Source organism: Grus americana, chromosome 17 (assembly GCF_028858705.1).
Source record: "Grus americana isolate bGruAme1 chromosome 17, bGruAme1.mat, whole genome shotgun sequence".
In the NCBI taxonomy this organism is placed as follows: Eukaryota; Metazoa; Chordata; class Aves; order Gruiformes; family Gruidae; genus Grus; species Grus americana.
In genome coordinates this window covers 17,597,292-17,619,703 of record NC_072868.1, presented here as the reverse complement: position 1 = coordinate 17,619,703, position 22,412 = coordinate 17,597,292, and the positions used below count along the sequence as shown (strand labels likewise).

The 22,412-nt window shown below is 50.1% G+C and overlaps 1 protein-coding gene across 1 annotated transcript in view; it reads right to left on the bottom strand.

Annotated features, from left to right (window-relative positions):
* Nucleotides 1-4,671: 4,671 nt before the first annotated feature.
* The window catches only part of B4GALT5 (beta-1,4-galactosyltransferase 5), a 39,304-nt gene continuing 21,563 nt past the window's right edge, over nt 4,672-22,412 (bottom strand). The window contains exons 2-9 of the mRNA XM_054845601.1: nt 18,381-18,515; nt 13,830-13,943; nt 12,958-13,082; nt 12,158-12,274; nt 11,116-11,303; nt 10,762-10,884; nt 10,153-10,254; nt 4,672-7,762 (exon numbers count right to left, since the gene is read on the bottom strand). Of these exons, the coding sequence (XP_054701576.1) occupies nt 7,615-7,762; nt 10,153-10,254; nt 10,762-10,884; nt 11,116-11,303; nt 12,158-12,274; nt 12,958-13,082; nt 13,830-13,943; nt 18,381-18,515 (1,052 nt within the window). The 3' untranslated portion in view covers nt 4,672-7,614. The remainder of the gene's footprint in view (nt 7,763-10,152; nt 10,255-10,761; nt 10,885-11,115; nt 11,304-12,157; nt 12,275-12,957; nt 13,083-13,829; nt 13,944-18,380; nt 18,516-22,412) is intronic.

Genomic DNA, 22,412 nt, shown 5'->3' with positions numbered 1-22,412 from the left:
CGACGTGCTCGCCGCCCTCCTGGCAGTTCGGCTGTGGGCTCGTGGTACCCCCGGAGCAGATTGGTCGGCTCAGCTGTTTGCAGAGCATCTCCTGAGCCCTCCTCTGAGCATCTGTGGGCCTCCCTGGGGGCCTGGCCCCCTGCCTGTGCACACCCCTGCCTACCTCGATGCCTCAGCCCCATCAGCATCCTACCCCAGAGTGGCTAGCCAGAACAAGGTGACAAGGTCAGGCTCTTGTGGGATTCTGCCCCGTCGCCCATCTCCCCTCTGGGCTGGATGGGATCTGTGGGCACAGCTCCTCATCAAGGTGGAAGCACTAATTACTCTCTCTCCAGCTCCACATCACTATTTGGCACCTATGTGAGTTTGCATTGAAGTACCTGCCTTGTTTTCAGGTTGAAATAAGGGCTGCAGCTGAGTGAAGGGGCTTGGGGGCTGTTATCCTCCCTCTCCCTGCAGGCTGGTTTGGGGTTGAGCTGTATTTCTGCAGCTTTTCCTTTTTACTTCCTCCCAGTGTCTGGCTAACAGAGGTTTGGCCAGGAGACTGAGGGCAGCAGATCCAGCCACCCTGCACATGCTCTGTAGCTGGAGGTGCAGCCCCCTTCTGCAGAGGATGTGGTTGCTTTCATTGAAATTAAATGCCTCTGGCAGTGAAGCAGAGTGAGCAGCTTGGCAGAGATTCACTCAGGCAAAAAAGCTGACCTGTGTTCAAGTAACTCTCAAGCTGCTGTAAACCTCAGTCCTGGCTGATTTGACCCTCCTCTACGTGGGCTCTAAACCTCAACAGAAATAAGCTCTGTTAAAGACAGCATATTCCATCCTTCCTCTGCCCTGGGGCTGGCTGCCAGGGCCCATGGCATCTCCAGGCCAGTCACCTATGAAAAGTTTCCAGCTACAGAAGCAGCTCTGAATTATGAATGAATTTGCTTTGTCAAATGAAGGTCTCAGCTCAGGCTCAGGGATTAGGTCTCAGCCATGGGCTGGAAACACTGTTATTGATAACAAAGCCTCTGGTACACATGTCCCCTGTGACGGATCCTGGGCCATCACCCTGATAATGTGATTAGCTATTTTAATGCAATCAGAGGGGCAGGAGAGTGGGGAGGCAGGAGCCTGGGTGCCTAGGAGAGATTCCTGGTCAGCACAAGGATCACTGCATCACCCCAACAACCCAGGTACCCAGCCTGTCTTGTGGGTGAATACAAATTGCAGCAGGGCTGAGATGTGGCCGCATGGACTGCACTAAGGCCTTTGGTTTTGCTCTGATTCTCCCAGGGAGGCACTGCCCGTCCCTGACACCTCCTGGGGCAGAGCAGGGGAGGGAGGATCTGCCTGGATCACTTCGGCCCCGCAGTGAGGCACTTATCGCAAGGTGACTCGCCTTTTTGTGGTCAAGGAAGCATTCTTGTTCACTGGGAAACCGCTGCACTAGTGAGCAGACGGTCCCAGTGATGTGGGCAGTTGTGCAAGAGAGTCCTGAATGTGCCACCACATTCATGGCCTTTGGAAACTGCCCTGCTGCCTGCTGTCCCTGCAGCTCGAGATGATGCTTAAGGAGCCGATTTCTGAACTGGATATCCCAGCATCCCATAGTTCTCTCCGGCTGACCAGCTCTGCCTGTTTGGCCCAGCCACCACGGCCCAACCACGCACCCACTTGTCCTGAATCCCCGCCAGCACGGGGAGGGTGGCATCCACTGTGTAAAGGATGAGTCCAGTTCCCCACTGCTCACAGTGGAGTGTTTGCTCTTGCTTCATCCGTGTGATACTGGATGAGTTATTGGGTTTTTTTCCCTTTTTGCTGTTTTCTTATCCAAAAGCAATTCAACAGGCATGCAGTGTCATCAGTGGTGCTGGAGAGCCTGGGAGCTATGACGTGGACCGGTGCCTGTGGCCCTGCTCATCACTTCCCAGATAGCGCAGCCTGCAAGCCCAGATGAATGTCATGGAGCCCTGGCCTGACTCTCTCCAGCAGCCAAGCTGCTGTGCAGGAGGGCAGCACCAGGGACCAGGGGCTCTCCTCTTTCCTGGGGGAGCACAGTAGGGTGCTGGCACAGCCTAGGGGGTGCCTGAAATCCTTGGAGGGACGTCACCAAGGCTCCTTGCTCCAGCAGGCACAGGGAGGAGCTGGGTGGGCGCAGGCAGGGTGGGCAAAGGGGGCACCTAGGGTGGTGGAAGATGAGATGCTAAGGGCAGGCAGCAGTGCAGCAGACATGGCTGTGGGGCTGAGCTAACAGTACTGATCATAGGAGAGGAGCGGGGCTGCTGGCAGCCCATGGCTGCATATCTGGGAGAGTCTTTCAGAGGAAAGGGTTTTTGGGGAAGTCCTCCCCAGCAGGATTTACTAGGGCAGCTGCCTGAGAGCTGCAATTAATCCTCTGTGATCCTGCTGCTCCTGTTCACTTCTCTCGCCTCTTGACTACCAAAAGCCCCTCTTAAATAACAGTCAATATTTTACTACTGCCCACCCAAGGGAGGAATAAATATCTGGGGACGCCCTGCCCTTTCCATGGGGAGCATGCCTGGAGCAGCAAACACGGGGGGCTTGGTGGACCAGCAGGACCCCCAGCCGTGCCTCGTGGGGGCCAGCACTTTTCCCTCTGTGGGGGGAGAGAGGCCAACCCAAGAGCCATGGCTCTCTTCAGCACGAAGCTCCAGCATGGCTGGTGACTCATGGTACTGCCTCCCAACCCACCTGCTCCCGGGAGATAATTAGTAATTCTAAAGGAGATGAAAATTGCTGCAACCAGAAACTTTTAACCTGAAAATGGCTACCTAGTGCTGGAGGAGCCTCTGAAGCTGCACTAAGGTTTCACCAGGGGTATCACCTTGTGCAGGAGCCCAGCTGAAACCAGGGGACGTGCCTATGCCACGTGCCAGCAGCAGGGCTGTGCCATGGCTGCTGGGCAGACAGCCTGGCCTCATCCTGCCAGGGCAGACACTGTCAGCACTCACCAGCCCTATTCACGTATGGGAGTAACTTATCTCCATCTGCTTGACAAGAGGGGCCACATCATTTTCATAGCCTTGTCTTTAGTTACATGGGTACAGCCACTCCTGGTCTGGTGCCTCTGGCAGGCTGCACAAATTTTTTGGGGACAAAAGTCATTATGGTTTTTGTGGTATTTATCAGATGTTCAGAAAAAGCCTGATTTCTAGAGCAGGTGCTCCAAAGGGGAAGGAGTAGATGCAAAGCATCATTAGTCCCTCACTTCCACCTCATAGTCATTGCAGTGCAGGGACCAGCGCCCCTGCCTCTCCCCAGCCCATGTCAGTACCTGTACTCACACCTCCCAGCCCACTGGGGCTGGGGAGTGCCATAAAAATGCATGTGAACAGGAAAGAAAACCCTGCCCCAAGCTTCTGCCCAGCCTTTCCACCAGATCCGGAGCAGGGCATCCCCCAGGGTAGTGCCTCCCAGGCAGGCAGGGATGCCCTGCAGCCACATGTGCCCCAGGATGTATGTGGCTCCAGCTCCCAGCCCAGGCCATCCTGGGCAGATTTATTGTGTCACATGGAAATGAAGGGGTAAATAATTGGGAGGAAACACCCTGTTTTGGTGGTTGGGGATTTTTATGTGCTCTGCAGGAAAGCTCGAGGATTTTGCAGCACAGAAGGCTGAGCTATCTCCCTGCCTGAGCAGGGAGCACTCTCCCCCGCAGGTGTAGGCTGCACTAGGGGAAAGCCTTGCTCTGCAGCTGCTGTTTGGCAGCAGTGGCTGTGCCAGAGCTGTGCTGCCAAGCCAGCCCACTGCAGGGCTCCTCTCCAGTGCCCTCCCAGCACAACTCATGCAAAAGGGGGCTTGCTCCCAGCTCTTCTTTTTGCAGCTGGCCCCAGTGAGGAGCTCCACACACACATACACACCTGGAACATAGGGTGGAGGCTTCCCTATCCTTCTTGTTATAGGGGCAACCCCAAATTTCTACATGTGCATCCATCTCCTCCAGCCCCTGCCAAGCCCAGCTACAGCAGGGGTGACACAGGCAAGGAAATCCTCACAACTGGGGTACCAGTGAAGGGACACGGCCACGGGGATCCCCCCAAACCAAGGCCAGGGACTCCCATCAGCACACAGCCAGGAGCGAGATGGGCTCCCACCCTCACTCCTGGAAGTGCAGTGGGAGGTGAGGCCATTGTCCCTGAGCAGCAGCTGGAAGGAGCCTGCCACCCTGCACCATGGGTGGGAGGAAGGTTCCCAGAAGATGGAGAGCTAAATAAAGGCAAGGCCTGGAACAACCGGGGGCTGCCAGCTATTTTTTCTAGCATGCCTGTACAGAGATATTTTAAAGCTGCTGCAAGGAAGCTCGCCTGTCTGCCTGGGTTTGTTGATGAAAAAAATATAATTACCAACCTTCCCCATCAACACCTCCAAGCCCTGCATCACCTTCAGCCAAGTATCATCCTAAACCCACCTCCCGCAAGGCAGCCCCTCCATCAGTACAACACTGAAGCAGATGCTTGGAAGAAAGGCTTTAGCATATAGAGTACTAAGAGCATGGGGAGCATCCTCCCTGCACTCAGTTCACTTATGGGCAGCGAGTCTAGCCCAAATGAGAAATATCAAGCCAGCTTTTAGCTTCCTGGGCTCACCCTTCTCCAGTCGTCAGGTCTCATAACCTCCGGGCTTACAGATCTCACCTCCTACCAAAAAAAAAAATCAACCACTGCAATCTTTGTTCTTGAATATGTGTTTTTTTACTGAAAAAATCATTCATAAATTAACAAATACAAAAATGTACAAACACATGGGTAAATAAATGCAATGACACAAAGGATTGCTTTGCTGAGAAGTGTGTGTTTTAAAACACTAGTCTTCAGTGCAAAAATGTCCCCCTGGCACCTCTTAAAAACATAACTGCAAGCTCAAAAGCCATGATGATGGAAAGCTACTTTTTAAAGCCACTTCTGACGGTGAGCGACCCAAAGCTTGTGGCTGTTGCTCAGACAGTACCTCCCTTAGAGAAGCAGAGCTTTACAGATAATGAACTGTCAGTAAGTAGTTTTGCAAATAAAATCCACATGGCTCATTTAAAAAAAAAAAAATCAGCATCAAACAGGACCTGCCCTCCGGTGGGGCTGATCAACAGTGTTGACATGAAGGGGCAAATGAGTGGCCTTGTTGAATTTCAGCTGCCAGAATATGTACAAGTTCTCCCTAATACAAGAATTTTTACACCATAACAGCACATGCGCTTGACAGTATGTTTTTAAAAGTTTACATTTACTATACAGTATTTGACATAGCTGATAAGATTAACAGTGCACATTTTCAGATATTCCACATTTTTGAAAGGGAAAAAAATTCATTGTGATTAGAACAAAGGAACTATGATGAGGGATGCTGCTGGGGGGGGATGGACCCTTTTGTGCCAACCATAGAGTGCATTTCTGAGCAGAGGTAACGGCTTTTTGTTCAACACAAGGTGCGATGGGTGTCAGGTACACATCAAAGGCTGAGGATCCCGACTAAGGTAGTTTAACACCTACTCACACACACATGCATGATTCCTGGGGTAGTGAACTTGGACTAGTTGAAATACATTCCTTGTTTGAAGCACCATTAAACAATGACAGATTTCTAGCAAGGTCTCAAGATGAACATAAAGAGGGGCAGGGTGACATGGGTTCAGCATCTGAAAAGGGTCCACATGAATTAAAAGATTGAGATTCAGAAGCAGAAGTCTTTATTGCTATATGCGCCGTAAAAAGCAAATCCTCACCTCTGCCTATAAATAACCAGGCTGAATCCCCTCAAGAAGCGAGTTTAAAGCACATGTAAGTTCAAAGACTTTAAACCAAAGTTACAAACTTATCAGCGCTTTTCAAGGACAGGCTCGCTGTCCTCTCATACTGGCCGATAAGATCTACACAACAAGAAGTCATGTTTTCTAAACTAACATTTTCTGGATACAAGTTAGGAATGCCCTGGGCAGTCACACCCACAACAGATGTGTATGGGGATCATACGTCCACAGAACCGAGAAAACAATGTAAACCATGAGAAGTTAAGGAAACTGAAGGCAAACAACACAATAAAAAGAAAGTTAAAGCACTTTGGAGGTTAAGTACCCACCACTGTTATGTATAAATACAAATTAAAAAAGCAAACCCCAATGTATTTACTTTTAAGTCAGAGAGGTCCAGTAAAAGTGACTGTGTAGGAGCTGCGTAAGGACTGGATTGGATATCAGTGGGGAGGAGAGCCTGGAACCCAGCCTGCCCACAGCGGCCGTGGAAAGGAGGGGATGGCAGATGGGAGAAGGGAGGGGGCACTCCCATTTGGATGGGCCATCGGGCCAAGCTCTCTGGTTCCCAGTCCTCATGTTTTCATGAGCTTGATTCACATGTCCTTCATTTCTCTCACTAACCTGTCCCACCAGCTGGGCTTGTGCAAGTGCTGCCAGGTGCCAATGGTGATAACGAAGTGAACTACCTCGTTCTGACTTACAGCAGTTTGGTGTGCTGCTAGATTTACACAATAAATACAAAATAAAACAACCTCCCAAACTGTACCATCACCTTAGAGAAGTGACAGCAGGGCACTGCCGGTCCAGGGCGGGCTCAGGGCAGCGCAGCCAGCTGCCCCGTCCCAAGGACGGCATGTCAGCAAGAGCAGCCAGCCCAGGAGCTGCGCTTCCTGCAGCGGCATGGATGAGAGCTCTTGAACAATCTGCCAAGCTCACACTTGCCATCAGTAGGACAGAGAGCAACCGGCAAGGGATTTTATTCTGAATGGCTTTTGGATTCATTTGTAGATTATGTTGCAAAAGTGACAGAAAGGGGAGGTTTTCCGTAAGTATTCCCATTTCCTCGCTCTCTCTGGAAGAAGCCACCCCTGTGGTTTCTGGAATGAGCGATGACACAGCTGTATTTCCCATCCACTACACTGGAAAGTTTAGGGCCCTGTCCCACAAACATTCCTGCATATGCACAGCTTAAATCATGCAAGCAGTCTCACTGGCTTAAAAGGGAACGCCTTGCACAAGTACAGTGATGCACACACAAGTGTTTACAGAATTCAGGACTAGAATGAGTGACCATATGTAAACCTCTAGCTTGGATTTGAGCCATAGGAGAAAAATTAACAGGGGCAATTTACACAGCATATTTACACTTACACTTCTTTAAGAAGCGATTCTGTTGTATACACTTCAAGCAGGTCATTTTAAAAACCGCACAGAGATAGAAGAATGGCATCAGAAGTCGTCTGATCTCCCACCAAGGCAGCCACTGACCAAATAGCTCCCGATGTTCGCCATCGAGAAGCCAGAGTCCCTCAGCCGAGCCAGTTCCTGGAGGAGAAAGCGTGTCAGAGGCGAGTCCCGGTGCTGGAGATTGCTGGAGGAGGAATGTGGAGACAAGAGCAGCAGGTTGAATCGTCCTGAAACCCAGAAAGCAAGTGGCGGAAAAAAAGAAAGACTGCTGAGCTTGCTGCACGAATATTGGGCTGGATTGGTACAGCTAGGGCAATTTGTGCGTGCACTTTCAGCCTTATTCTCCAAAATACTGTGATCCTTCATTAGACAAAGTGTTGCTTGTCCTCGATAACCCTTGGAAAAGAAAGTCTAGCATGGTGCTTTCTTGGTGAAGGGCAGAGCAAAGTTATTTTCTCCTCTTAATATTCGGTCACCAGAGCCAGCTCCGGTGTCAGGTTAACAGTGATGTTCTTATACAAGGCGTCATACGTGACGTTTGGAAAGTAGTTCAAGTTATTGAGGCCATCCAGGGCTTGCCTTTCTTTTGACTTCCTCAGCAAGGCATACCTGTGCAATGAGAACCAAAGGCCAGAGTCACTTCTACATACCCCACAGAGCTCTGTAAAGTCCTCCCAACACTACTAAAACACCCTTAAACAGCTAGTCCCAGCAGCAGCTACAAAACAATGAATTTCTGAGCCCTTCATAAAGATAACCATCACATTTTCTATACTGGTAAACATCAAACTTTAGAAAACTACAGTTCATCACTTGATGAAGAGCAAGATGCTCTGTGCAAGCACTCAGCTGTCAAAACAACCTCTAACTCCTGCCTGAAGCCTGCGGGTCCAATTCCCAGGAGGGGGCTGAGCTTGTGGGGGGTCCTGTCAAGCCCTCACCAGCCAAAACATCCTGGAGAAAAGCAGCTGAAGGATGATGTAGTCCTTTCCATTTTTAAGAAACTGGACCACAAACAAGAGCAGAACTAATGGTTTTAGTCCAAGAGATGGGAGACAAGGAAGTAAAACTAGAAGAGTGATGGTTTGGGGAAGGAAGCTGCAGCTGGTGCGCAAAACTAGCCTCAACCAAATTTAGGGGCAGCATGAGGAGACAAGGGCTAAGGGTGGGACGGAAAAAATAAAATAAGCTGAAACAGCTCAGCAGGACAGAACACCGACTGTCTGCTCCGCAGTGCTGGGGGTCCGGCAGCACCAGGGCAAATGGGAACTGGGGCTGAGACCAGGGGACAGAAAAAGCACCAGGGAAGGGATGTGCTGGGAGGAAAATGCTGGGTGAGAGAGAAGAGGGAAGTGCCAAAACTGGCTTCAAAGAGGTCACAGCATCAGGATGTGGACAGGACACTTAGTGTCTTGACGAATCCTTTCCTTCTCCACAGCGAGGTGTTGGGTCCCCTGCTCGGGTGGGAGAAGCAGCAGAGCTTTTAGATGGCAGTGGTTAGTACTTGCCTGTGGGTAAGTGCAGAGCAGAGGTAAGCAGAGATTTCAGAGGCAGGACACTGAGGATATCTACTGCTAAGTCTCACCTAGGCTGGGCACTGGGCTCCAGACGCAGCAACGGATGCAGGAGCGCTCAGGAGCACAGGTATCAGCCTCACCAGGGCAAACCACTGCCTTGCCCATCTTCACCACAGTTCCCCCCTCCTGCAGCAGTGACCCACAACTCCTGATGACATTGAACTAGGGCTCCTGGCTGGGGCCAGGAGACCAGGGACACATTAGGAGCAAGAGCTCAATCCCACTGCACTCTCAGCCTTCCATGCTTCAGGAGTTTGACTAAGTATGGCTTTGTAAGCCAAAACAGACTTCTCTTTAAGAGTGAAACGAGAGAAGCATCTCTTACCAACTGCATTCTGACAGAGAAATGAAAACTAGGGCTACAGATGACATAACCTCAAATGCCAAGTCTCCCAAAAATGACCAGCAGATAGCTCAAACGGTGTCTGCAACATAAACCCTCCTTGCTGCCCCTTCTGCCAGCGGCAGCCAGGAGCCCCTCTGCAGAGCAGAGCTAGCACTGTCCAGCAGATTGTCACCTATGAGTGTTAATTCCTGCAGTTGTTAGAAAAAATTATTTCTTCAGTTTTCTGTTGCATAGCTTTGAGAAGACTCAAATTCCATCAAGGTCCCCTGGCAAAAGCAGCCATTCAACCAGCCCTCGTACTTCCCAAAACAACCTTGGGTGCTAGACAAAGGGGCTGGAGCCCTCCTGGAAAGCGCCAGGGAGAATTCAGCTTTTTGAGAAAAAAAAGACAAAATGTTTATGCCTTACTTGTGCTCCTTACATACAGGGGACAGTTACTGCTCCTGATGGATGTCCAAAGTCTCACAAGAGAGCAAACCCTGAACTAGGGGCTCTGTACACCCAGCCCAGTCTGGGGCCAAGAGGCAGAAACAGAAGAAAGAGAGATGAGTTGCTCCATCTCAGTGCTGTGGTGGAAGTATGCTGGAGCTGCTGCCATCTCCCCGTTTGTGCACACCATCATTGGATGAAACCAGTGCGACTATCACCCTCTGACTTGAAACCCCAAACAATAGCCCTTGCTCTCTGCCTTCTGCAGGTAGAGCAATGCCTCCTTCAACATTTAGATCAGGCTCTTCTAGAAACACAGAAGTTTCTCTGGCATTTGGCATTAGTCACCCCTTCAGGAACATCCTCCTCAAGATAAAGGACAAGTCTTCACCCTGCTGTGCTGAAAACCCCCTCTTTTGGATGGCATCCAAGCAACTACAGTCACAAAGTGAGGACCTCTCATTGTTAGGGATGGGGGGTATAAAACATACTGGAGGAATCCTCTAGGTTGGTCTCCTACAGTTAGTTTCCTTCATGAGTTAAGGCTGTATTGCCCTCAAACAGCTGCAGGGAGCCTTGTGCACAGTACAGAGACTTTGTGAAAGGCTTTGGGATCTTTAAAAAAAAAAAAAAAAAAAAGCACTTGCCTTCCTAGGAACTGCACTTCTCCCCGATGATGGTGGGGAATTGATTTGTATTTCCCTGTGTCTCCTTCTGGTCGAGTCACCGAGTAGCCTGCATACTGCACTCTGTGTTAGATGGAGGGAAAATAAAACAAACAAAAAATAAAAATCAATTGTTGCATTTGCTGTGCCATCAGCGCTTGCCAGGGCTGCGGAGTTAGTGTGCTTGGGGCTCCAACAGCAGCTTTGCCTCTCCACCCAGCAGATAAGCTATGCAAACCTCCCCAGTCCAGCCTAGGCTTCAGGCAAATCACACAGCACCTCAAGTCTTCAGCTCAGCCAGGATCAGTTCAACTGCAGCAGCATGGGATATTGCACACAGATCCAGTAATTTCCCAATCAACCCTTCTGTTTGCTTCCAACCTACCACCTGCACAGGCTGGAGCAGCCCCCTTTCCCACCAAGCCACCATAGCCGGTCCGGCTCTTCCCCAGCCCGGGTGAAGTGGGCACAGCGAGCTCAGCAACGGCTGCAGAGGTGACAACGCTTTCCCCTGCAGTATGTGCAGAGCTTGGCTTGCAGAACCATCATCAGAAGCGGAGTTCAGGGACACCAGCTGAGCCAAGCCCATACCTGTTCCAGAGGTCATCGTCTTCACCACCCCAGCCCCAGAAGGCATTAGGGAAACCATTGATCTTCTGAAACTGCTCAACAGTCAGGCCACTCACCCCACCAAAGAACTCGCTGTAAGGGAGCCTAAATAGGAGAGAAGAGGTTAGGGCAGAGCCTTCCAGCACTGCAGCTCTCCCGCTGGTGATGGGGAAAGCCTGAGCTGCGAGGATGCTTTCCACTATTCCCCTCTCACGTTCACTTTGCACAAAGCCCAAGAAGCAAACTGAGATTCATCTTCTGCCTTCTAAAAAAAAGAAAAAATCTAACACTGGCTCCTTAGCTATTATGGTAGTGGGGAAAAAGAACGGTGCTTACAGATACATGTACTTATCCAGCTTGGCTGCAAAGTGCCTCGGCATCTGTCCACACCCATAATAGTTACGGTCATTTTCTGGTATGTGGTCCACATCGTGAAAGATGAGACAATCCCAGTCCAAGTCCTTCATTGCTTCCCGAAAGCCAACATTGAAGAGCATGGCACGGTTAAAGGGTTGGTTTCCAGCCTAGGGGAGAGAGAGTTCCTTTTCAGGGGGAGCCCCGTGCAGTTCACACTCTGCATGTGCATTCTCAGTCTTGTCTGGAAAACTGCAGAGGGCAACCTGCTCCTAAATCAGTTGCACAAAAGGAAATGATGTATTGGAACAGCAGACTAGTGAGATCAACCAAGACTTAAATATTCAATTTACTGTGCAGGAGCAAAAATAAAGATGCTACAGTCTTTTACTCAGACACCAAAAAAAACAAACACAATTTTGATCAATCTTTTTAGGACAGAGCTAAATAAGGAGGTACATTTACTGGCCAGATGAAGCTAGATAGCTTAAGTGACAGGTTCATGTACATATCAAATGACAGTCTTATGTTTTACAGTCATGAAAGTCTTCCAGATACTTCCCAGACAAGAAACGTGTAACTCTGGTCAGGCCATGCCTGTGTCTGGGGGATGCTCCCTGCAACTACTACAGATATATACAAAAATAATGCAGCATTACTTAAACTGCAAATACCTGGTTAAAAGTTGTCTTTTCTTTTTTTTAACATCTCCTCCAAGACAAGATTTAGGAAAAAAGAAAAAAAAAAACAAAAAACCAAAACACCTTAAATCTCTATTTTTTAGTTAAAACCAGACTTTTTGGACACACCTCTCAGCTGTGCCACTCTTTAGCAGAATGGGACAACTGAAACATTGCAACGTGAACCCCAAACCTTTGAATGATGTGATCTGGCAGGTAAATGCCTCAGGACACAGTGCAGAGCTACGCTTGCAGCCTTGTCTGAAGCTCCTGCAGACGCATTTCTAGCACAGCACTTCGGTGCCCCAGAGGCTGCCACCCCGACCACCCCAGAGCTCACTCACTTGTTCTACAACGTAAAAGGCGAACTGTAAACGTTGCCGCTGCAGCATGGGAATAAGGTGTCTGAAGAGGACGGGAAGATGCTCGTATCGATTGCGGAACGGGATCAGGATTGCCACCTGATGGGGAGATGACACAGCTCTTACTGTACTGAACCAGTGGCTTCTGTCACTGACCGACCCCTTGGCTGGGGAGCGGGATTAGCTGGTGTTACAGGAGGGGGAGCAGCACTAAACACAGTGTCTTGGCTCTCCCATGTAGGACTGGAACAGCTTTTCTACAGCCACAGCACAGCTTTCCTATTCAGTTTTTGCGGTATTGTTGCTTTGAGGAAATTCAACGTAACCTTGAGTGGGAGGGAGACCCACAGCGCCCCACCCACTGCCTCTGCCCAGTGCTGGGGACAGCAGGAGTGGGGCCAGGACCTGCCACTACACTGCCCGAAACCACCTCCCTCTGGGGATGGGAGTCCCCAGCAGTGCGACCGTGCCTCTCTGGGTCGCATCCTACCCCAGACAGGGTGGTGGGTGGAGCAGGAGGCTCAGCAGCATGGAAGCAGGCAGGCAAGCTCCCTGCCTGACTCCTTAGTAGTCCATGCCGAAACTCAAAGCTGACTCATGCATCACTAAAGCAGCCGTTGAGTTCAGCATTGTCCCACCCAGGCACTGCAGCTCCACACTTCTGAGATCCTTAGATCCATTACTCTGGAGCTTTAGCACATCAGAGACATTCCCATTATTGCCTTCCCACCACCCACCCAGGACCCTCCGCACTCAGCAGGGACACAGGGCTCCCCAGCTACCTTCCAGCGAGGCAGGCAGTCACTCGGCTTCCAGTGGCCTCCCAGCCTGATGGAAGGGTCTTTTGAGAAGAACTGGTGGACATCCTCCATCGTGATCTCGCTCATATTTACATCGATGGGGCCCTCTGCAGAGACAGCGGGGAGAAGCAGAGGAGGGGGTCAGGAACAGCAGGGGTCCTGGGGCAGCTCGGTGCCTGCTTGGTGCAGTGCTCTGCTGCATCCCTGCCCACTGTCCCCAGCACTGAACGCAGACAGCCTCTTCTTTTCCCCAAGCACCAACAAAAAATGATTAGGAGATGCTGCTGCCATGACTCATAACACCTCCATCTCCTCAGCAGCTGGGCTCTGTTCAGCCTTCATGGTCACTCTCAGAGACCTGCAGTGGCCAGGGCACCCCCTTACTCCTCCACATAGGTTTTCAGCACACACAGACCCCTCCCTTGCAGGGGGTCCAGCGTGTCTCCTGCACCAGCCCCTGCCCAGCACAGCTGCACCCAGCACAGCTTGGGGCTAGGACCAGCAGCACTGCCAAGGGACAAGGGAGCCACCCCACTGCCACTGCCCCTGGAAAAGGGCTGGCTGAGCCTTTTCACCAGCTCCTAGTGCACAATTCCTCTTTTGTTTGTGTTTGCCAAGTGATGGGCTCCTGCTTTGGCAGGAAGACGTGCCTCCGACGTAGCAGGGATTAATTTGTGTGAGTGGGTAAACAATGATTTCGCAGGAGGGGACTGGGATCCAAACAGCACTCCCATTTATCCCCAGCTGCCTGACGAGGAGAGGTGCAACACCAGTGAGCCAGGGAACGCCACAATGCGCCCTCCAAAGCCACAGGGAGCAGGAGAGGGGCACGGGACCACCAGGGTACTACTCACTCATAGAAGGGAGCCTCTCAGGACAGGTGTGGTTGGGGAAGTAGGTAAAGTCTTCAGGAAGAAATGTTGTGGCTTGCAGAAAGGTGTCATTGTGGTTCAGATCAAGAGGATAATCTGTGGAATGGAAGAAAAAAAGAAAAAGATAAAAGTTTACACTTGATCTACTAGTCTTTGTTATTTCCAGCCACCTCCCCGTGCCACTGTGAGCAGACTCCAAAGCCACCCATAGCTGAGGATGTCCCTATCAGCATGAGGGTGACCCCATGTGGCATGAGCTCTAGACTTGCAACCCAGCTGGGTACTCGTCCCCATCCTGGGGCAGGTGGCTGCCTTAGACAACGCCACACCAAAGAAACCTTCGCATTTTCTGGCCAAAGGAAGAATTTTGAGTGTCACCTTTAGGTATCACAAACAGCTCAAAGCAAAGGAGCACATGGCACTTGGAAGGAAAAGCTACTTAGCACCTTATCCCTGAAGGACCACACACAGCAGGAGGGGACACGCTCCTCCAGTGGGTCCTTTTCTAATGGGGTCAGAGAGGAAAGTCCCCAGACAGGTCCCAATGCCAACAAGGACTGTCATTGCAGCAGCCTGCACAGGGAAATCCTGCCTTGCATCCTCCTCAAAGGATCAATAAAAACTATCATATTACACACAGCCTTTCCCCTGGTTTGCATAGTGCAAGAGGAGAGGAGCCTCCATGCCCCAGCAGACACAGCAGTGCCTAGCATGACACATTTCTCCAGCCCCCCCATTCCTCTGCATCTTTCTACCTCCTGGGCAAAACCCCTCCAGCCTGTTATACCTGTAGATGTTTTAAGGAGATTTTACATAACCATGAACTTCTGCTTTCTACAATCAAGTGACCAGCTTTGCATAAGGCATCTTTAGCCAAGCATGACCTTTATTTTAGGCACTAGAGAAAGTTCCCTGCCTGTAGCAAGGCATCAGCTGCTACAGGAGGATGCTGCCTCTCCACTTTCTCCAAGCATCAGACACTTAATGGAGGGTTGGCCTTTTGGTTCCACAGCACCCAGGGCACCAGCACCAACCTTACAACCCACAGAGGTCCTGGAAAGCGGCCGTTTAGGGCTGAGTCATCTAGTCCCATCACAGGCAGCCCCCAGACCTACCAGGACAAGGTGGTCTCATCCCTTCCAATTACCTTACCATGCATAGGCATTCCTGCAGCAGCCAGCTGCACATCGCGAGGCTGACATTCACCACGCTGATTCAAAGCAAGAGCGGCCCTGGTTTCTCATGAGCACGGTACAAAACAGCTGGTGTTCAGGCACCCAGAGACAAAAGAAGGTCTAGTGTCCCGCCTACCACCTCCCAAGAGCTGTCCAAGAAGCTCTGCAAAGCCTTGGACACAAGGGTTGCAAATGATCCATCAAAGTCAGTTTACAGTAAGTAGCCAGATTTATAAGTTATTTTACTGAACCCAGGGTGAAATTCAGATTTTATTTTTTTTTAAAGCAGCAGCCATAACCTTTCAAATTAAGCATACATTTAGTTTCAAGAACATATTGATAGCAAAAAGGTTTCACACATTTATCCTGAGAGCAATTTAATAAACCCAGAATTGTGGTGTAGTGAAGTGAATGAATTGGCTAAGATTAAGAGTTAAGAATCTAAGTCATATTTAAGAATAGGGACAGTTAAGTAATTGCATAAGCACAGTATATTCTCCATAGCAGAAAGGCTGCATCTAATAACTACATTAATGATATATCAAGAAAGAAACAATCTAGAGACAATTTAATCTTTTAAAACAAAGCAGGAAGGGTTGCCTTTACCTGCAAGGTCAAAATCTTTCATTTAAATCAATTGGGACAAGTCATTGCTGGCCTGACATTTCAGCTTGCTTTACTGTCCTAGTACCTACCATAACATCATTAATACCGTTTATCCACTCAAATAAGAAGTGCCCAAACTATCTCATACTCACAATGGACTTGTAAACAGAACCTAAGGGCTTTTCAAGTGTGATAAATATTATTTTGGATGCTTGATACTGCTCTAAATTTTAATAACTGAATTCCCATTAAAATCCTATCACCAGAGGATGCTCTCAATACTTAGTCCAGTTGACAACGCACGGTGAAACTCAACCCCCTCTTTCTTTGCACAAAGGGTTGCCTTTTTTGCTTGCGGAAGCATAGAAGGGATCCCTCTCATCTCACCAAACTGGAAACTTAGTACTGTATCTCTTAGCAAATGGTGAAAAAGTTATAAATTACTTCCTCATTAATACAAGAAGAAAAAAGCTAACAGTAAAGAATAAATGCAGATGGATGGGGACAAGCACATGCTTGCAGCAGACCACTCTGTGCTTGGTCACCTTGCCATTCAGGGTGGGATATTGCATTTTGAAGGAATGTGCCCAGAAATTAAAGCCCCAGGTCCTAGGAGGACACACACACACGACAAGCACTGCACAAAGAACTGCTCCCTCCTAGTCCCTTGCTGGGACACATGTAATGAGCGGGAGAGGTTGCAGCTCAGAAAGCATCAGCAGCCTCCTACTTCCCAGTGCTCCCATGTGGCTGGAGCAGGGACAACCATAGAGAGGCACAGGATCTTCTACTGCCCAAATTGGTCTGAAATCTGTGCCAGCTCACCCCTGGCAGCAGCATCCCTACTCCTGCTCTGCACACCTCTCCCAGGAAGAGGTGAGGGGATGCAGGTATGTGCAGGGATGTGACACCCGCTGCTGCTTGCAGGGTAGGATGGGGGCAGGAGAGCCCAGGAGCAGCTCCCAGCAGCAGCTCCCAGCAGCTCTGAGTCACACCTGGAACGGTCAAGGCCTTCACTAGGTCCCTCCCTGCAGCTATACCAGGCAGATTTGCTTTCCCAGCTATCACACTGCTGCACTGCCCGCAGCGGCACTGGGAGGAAGCACTAACCAGGCAAGTGCCATCCATTCAGATCCTACCAAGGCACCCAAAAACAGAGGCAAGGAGGGAAGATACTGATGCTGGTGTTAATATAATCCTTATGACCACAGCGACACGTGCCTTCCAGATGTCACTGCCATCCATCATGCATCTGCTTTGACCCGCCTGCCAGGGAAGGTTGCCCAAGGAGAGTGCCTAGTGCTTCTGTATGTTAAAAGCATCCTCGTGGCCAGAGCTCTTGGGGCAGGAGGAGTACCAGCCCATGCTTGCGGAGCTGGGATGGATATGAGGCCCAAGTAAAAGCCAGTTATTTCAGTACCAGCAGTACCAATACTGCTGATGCTAACGTGGTAACCATTTCCCTGTCTGCTGCAGGCAGCAGGAGCACACAGCAGATTTTTGGAGGACTGGGAGCCCTAAGGGCCAGGACAGCAGTGGGATGGATGCTGTCATCACCACAAGCAGCAGCGGTGGAGCATCTAACCCTCCTCCCCTCAGGGGATCAGCTACTTCTTCACCCTGTGTCTGCTTTACGTGATGTTTCCAGCCTTAAAAATAGCCCAGGCTGGCAGCCCCAGAGAGCTTCAGCAGGGAGAGGAGGTGACCTGGAGTGTTGATGTCGTGCACAAGTTGGTAATTCCTCTTCCATGCCCATCGCCAGTCAGAGTACAGCTGAATTGACAGCTGCACCACTCACTCCTCAGTGAGCTGGGCAGCAAGGACACAGCTTGTATTTTTTATTAATAAGGAAATAATCTTGCCTCGTAAAACTTTATCAGTCTCTGCTGGTGAACCCCTGCAACAGAGGAGCCGAGCTCCCTGGCACCACCACAGCCCAATGCCAACCGCATTGGCGTGAGGCGCTGGTGACATGTCAGCAGGGAAGGTACATGGTCACTGTCACACCAGCCCAAAGGCAATGCCTCACCCTGGCTTACACACAGCCTTGTGCATTTATGCTTCGCTGTACTATATTTACACCAAAACTTGTAACCCTGTTATCACAGCTTTATATTACGGATGATGAACAGGCTGGGAGCAGCAGCCTGTGACTCCACTCCCTGCATTCTGCCCAAAGTTCAATATATCATTTGTGGCAGATCCCCAGCCAAGTCATCTCAGTTCATCCTTGCATGGGAAGAGCGAAGCTTATGAGCACAGGCTCCTCCACATGCACACAGCCAGGGCTCTGCGCACACGTGAGCATGGGAAGTTATTTTTTAAATATGAAACCTGATCCTTGCACTGAATTTGAAAGTGTTTACCCTCAGACTGGTTGAAGCTAACAAGTTAAATTCCTGGAAAGCAAAGAGGTTTTTGTCTCAACATCCTATCATTTGAGACCTTTCAAGATTTTCACTCCTTATACAAGTTAGAAGCACTAGAATTTTTTTTAATATATATATAAAAAAGAAATTAATATAATTTTTATATATGTAGTGTGTATATATACAGTAATTCTATAGGTAGTACATAATTTTATGTTATATATAATATATATAAAAAAATAAAAACAGAAGCCAATTAATCAAAGTTCCCACCCTGCATTTACCAGCATAAATTAATTCCTTCAAGTGAGGGTGGTTCAGGTCAACTCAATTTCCAATGGAAATGGAACCTTTGATCAAAATGACAATTATTCAAGAAATACCTGAGTCATTCATGCTGCTGTTCCTCTTGGCATAGGCACTGCGGACCACCTGCTCGTACACCTGAGCTCCTATTGTTCGCATGTTTTCACGGATCATGATGCCTTGGGCTTGCATCATGAAGAGGTAGGTGTTCACTGCAAGGGAGAGAGGGGAAAAAAAAAAAAAGAAAGGAGTATTTCCATGAGCATCAGCTTTTGTAGGAAAGAAATAAGACTCTTTTGGAACCACTCCCAGCCTTCTGATTGGGTTCAGCTCCCTCCTGCTAGGAGGACCCCTGTGTTGCACGTGCCTCAGTCACCCAACAGGAGCTGAGAAGGGCACAAGAGTTGGGAAGCGGAGACGTAACCTTCTTTCCAAACCTTGGTTTGGAAACCCAACTGGTTAATAAGGGGAACGTACCCAGCTAGATCTGACAATGTAATGCAGCACTGCAGCTTAAACAACAGTACCTTTTGCTGCCTAAGTAGGGAGGTTTAATTAGGAAATATCATTATAACAGGAAACTAAGCCGCATGCCTGGAGAAGCGCATTCATTCCCAAACTGCAGCACCAAGGGTTGACACTTGCTTGGCAGAGGTACCTCAATGGGCACCACAAAAAACATCCCACTGCCAGGCTCTGAGCCCTCCAGCAATCCATACATCCCAGAGCAGGCAGCATTTTGCAGCACAAGCCCCCTGGGTCTCCAGGGCCAGCCCCCCAGCCAGGTTTCTTCCCCCTCTCCTTTCCCGCTGACCCTGTGCCCTGGCACCACTCAGGCAGAGCCTGCTTAGGCTTCAGTTTAAGCTGATGCCCGGCACTGACAGGCACAGGTCCCAAAGCAAACAGCAAAAGCACAGCCCTGTGTCACCAGCAGCGCCCGCAGGGACGTGCATGCCACAGCACCCCCCACCAGCATTGCAGTGCCAGCCGTGGCTCCCCTGCAGAAAAGTTCTAGGCTTAAGAATGAAGGGGGGAGGGGGGGCGGTCAGATCTTGATTTGAAAATAGGGAGGAAGGGATATCCAGAAGGCCGATTCTGTACTAGCAATTAAAAAAAACAGGTCAAAAGAGACTCCAGGAGGGATGCAGAGGGCACCAGGCCAAGGAAACAACACAGACCAGAGGCCCTACACAGAGGGGAGCATGATGAAATGTCACCAGGAAGCATCCCTAATGGATCATTTTCTACAACAGGCGTATCGCAAGCTGTAATAGCCTGAAACTGGCGGCTGCCAGTGCGAGGAAGGTACAGTCAGTGCTGGAGTCACCAGCAGCACAGATTAGATAGGGCGCCCCGGAGGCAGCACCGCTATTGGAGAGCAAGGGCCCCCCAAACACTGCACACCAGTACACACACTGACGCACTGCCCTCCTGTGTCTCCCTGCCCTGCTTTCCCCTTTTACACCCACAGATTGAGTCAGCCTCCAGAAAGGCTGCCCAGATGCATTTCCCAGTCCCAACTGTATTTTGTTTTCACACAGCTAAGTAAATATTTGAAAGGGTGCCAAAGCAACAGAGCCCCGCACCATGCCCAGAGCCACACCATGGCCGGGTGCTGCCTGCATCTCTGAGCCACAGGAAATAACTGGACAGGTTTTAAACCCACAGCAAGAAAGGGATCAGCTGTGTTAAGTGCCTGGCAGCTAAATGGCTTGAAATGCAATTTTAAACGCCCATTTCCAGCCCCTCCCTTCCCATACAATGTACCCTTGATGGTGAAGCTAGTGATGGCACCTTAAGCGGTTACACCACCAACAAGCAGGAGCTGCCTCAGCCAAAGCTGCACTCAAACCCTCTTTGCTCACCCACCTCTTCTGGGCTCAGCTCTGCAACCCAGAGTAACCACCGGGTTGGTCAGCGACAGCTACAAAATAAATGTGCGCTATGGTGCGGTTTCTCAGCAAGATACTCCTGTTCCAATGACAGCGAGAGGCAGCGAGGGCTGCTCCTGCTCAGAAAGACGGGGAATTTGTTCTAGCAGATCTCCGGGGCATAAGGCTCAAGGAGAATCTGGCATTTTGATATGGCATCGCAGGCCAGAAAGAAATTTAGCTGAAATTCCCCATGCAAAGCCTCACACCCAGCCCTAAAACCTTCATATGCTCTCACTCAGACTCACGTCCTGCTCAGAGCTCAGCGTGAAACTGCATCACCTCCAGCACTAGCAGCCCAGCCCCAGCATCCCTCCCTGTAACAGCCCCAGCTTCACCAGGCAGCTGTCAACCAGGACTTACAGAAATGGGAGACCCTGAGGTAAAAAAAGAAAAGGTAGCGAGAGTGTGCTATTTTGGGTTGAGTGGTAAATAAGCGAGCAACTCGGCCAGGCTGGCGCAGCCCTGGCAGCGGGCAGGTCTCCAATGCGACCCACAAGATGTGAAAGTTGTGCAACTTCTTCAGCTCGCTAGCCCACATCACAGCTCTGCCTCAGTTGCAAAGGTGACACACTAAGGGTTGATGCTTGGGGCACACAGCTCCTAAGGACAGGTTAATAATCTCTTGCCCCAATGACAGCATTCAGAAGCACTGCAAGGCTCCACCAGGACGCAGCACAAACCAACGCATCCAGTGGTGGGAACAGCGTCCTCCAAAGCCAAGCAAGCACAGCAGAGCACGGACTCATAAGGGAGAGTGGCATCACACAGCCTCACCTCGGCCATCAGCAAACAGTGAGGGTTAGAGACTGCCCAGCTCCCTTTCCAAAAGCCCAAAAGACTAATCAAGAGCCAGCGCACAGCTCCTCTCCTCTTTGTACAGAGCAAAGGGTAGCTGAAGTCACTCGAGATGTTTATCAGGACCAAGTTGTTGGTAAGAGAAGGGGGGGCAGCAAGCTGGCACTTTCCAGCTTGCACAGAATTTGAGTCGGTGGCGAGGCATAACTCGCTAACGCTGAACAAGTAATTTTGCTTTCTACTTCATTATGCCTTCTACTCACTGGATAAAGCAGAACCAGGTTTAGTGAAGCATAAAAACAGGAGACACAAATCAGCATCTAATCCCTGCTCAATTTAAGGAAGAGGGAGGTTGGTTGGGCGCAGTGAAAGCGCCGTTTGTTCCCTGCTCCCTCAGCGTGCAGACAGAGCAGGGCCTCACCACAGCCACATGACATGGCTTGCTGGATCGGACTCGCACGGAGCTGCAGTGGGAATCCTGAGCAGGCTGTCACAGCAGCCACCATCCCAGGGGAGCATGAGCACAAACAACACCAGCTTTGTTTAAGACAGCAGTTGTCTTTTCACATATTAACCCCTTTACTCAGATAATCAAGATACCTGGCCACGGACGAGCTGTGCCATAAACATGCCACACACTCAACGCCAAGAACCCCCCACAACCATACAGACCCCGGCCCCAAGACAAGAGCCCCTTCTCCTGCCCCCAAAATGACCCACCACCATCATACAAGCTTTACAAACCCCACGCTTATCCAGAACACGCAATTCATTCATGTCAGAAAATCTGATTTAAAACACATTACTGAAAACCTTTCACTCCCCATACCCACACGGTGGTTCAACTAGCTCCATAGGGCCACCAAGGCCAAGGCTGGGACTAGACCAACATTTGGGAATCGCTGTACCGAACTCAAACCTCACTCCTCTATTTACTTCACTTTTGATGAGGAAATTTAAAATATTGAAATTTAAAAATTTAAATTTATTAAGCCTGACCTGGCTGACCCTACAGAGCCCAGGGCTCCTGTACCCGAGAGGCAGCATTTCCCAGAGCCACAGTGCCAGGATCACCACCAGCAGAGGAAGGAGACGCTGAGCATCCCCGCTGCTGCCCTCTGCCAGGGGAGGATCGTACACACGCATGCTCATGATGCGCTCAGCCTGATCCAGGGTTCAGCCAGAAAGTAATTTTCTGTGTTGTGAGATATTGCTAATCTAATCACATAGGATGATCTTGAAAATTACATTGGCCTTCTGCCTTTATTCTATTTGAGCAGGCAGCACTTCAGACCACATACACGCTGTGATAACAGCCCAGCTACAGCCACTGAGCAGCAGAACAAGGACAGGAGAGGGATTTTAGCTGCTGTTGGGGAT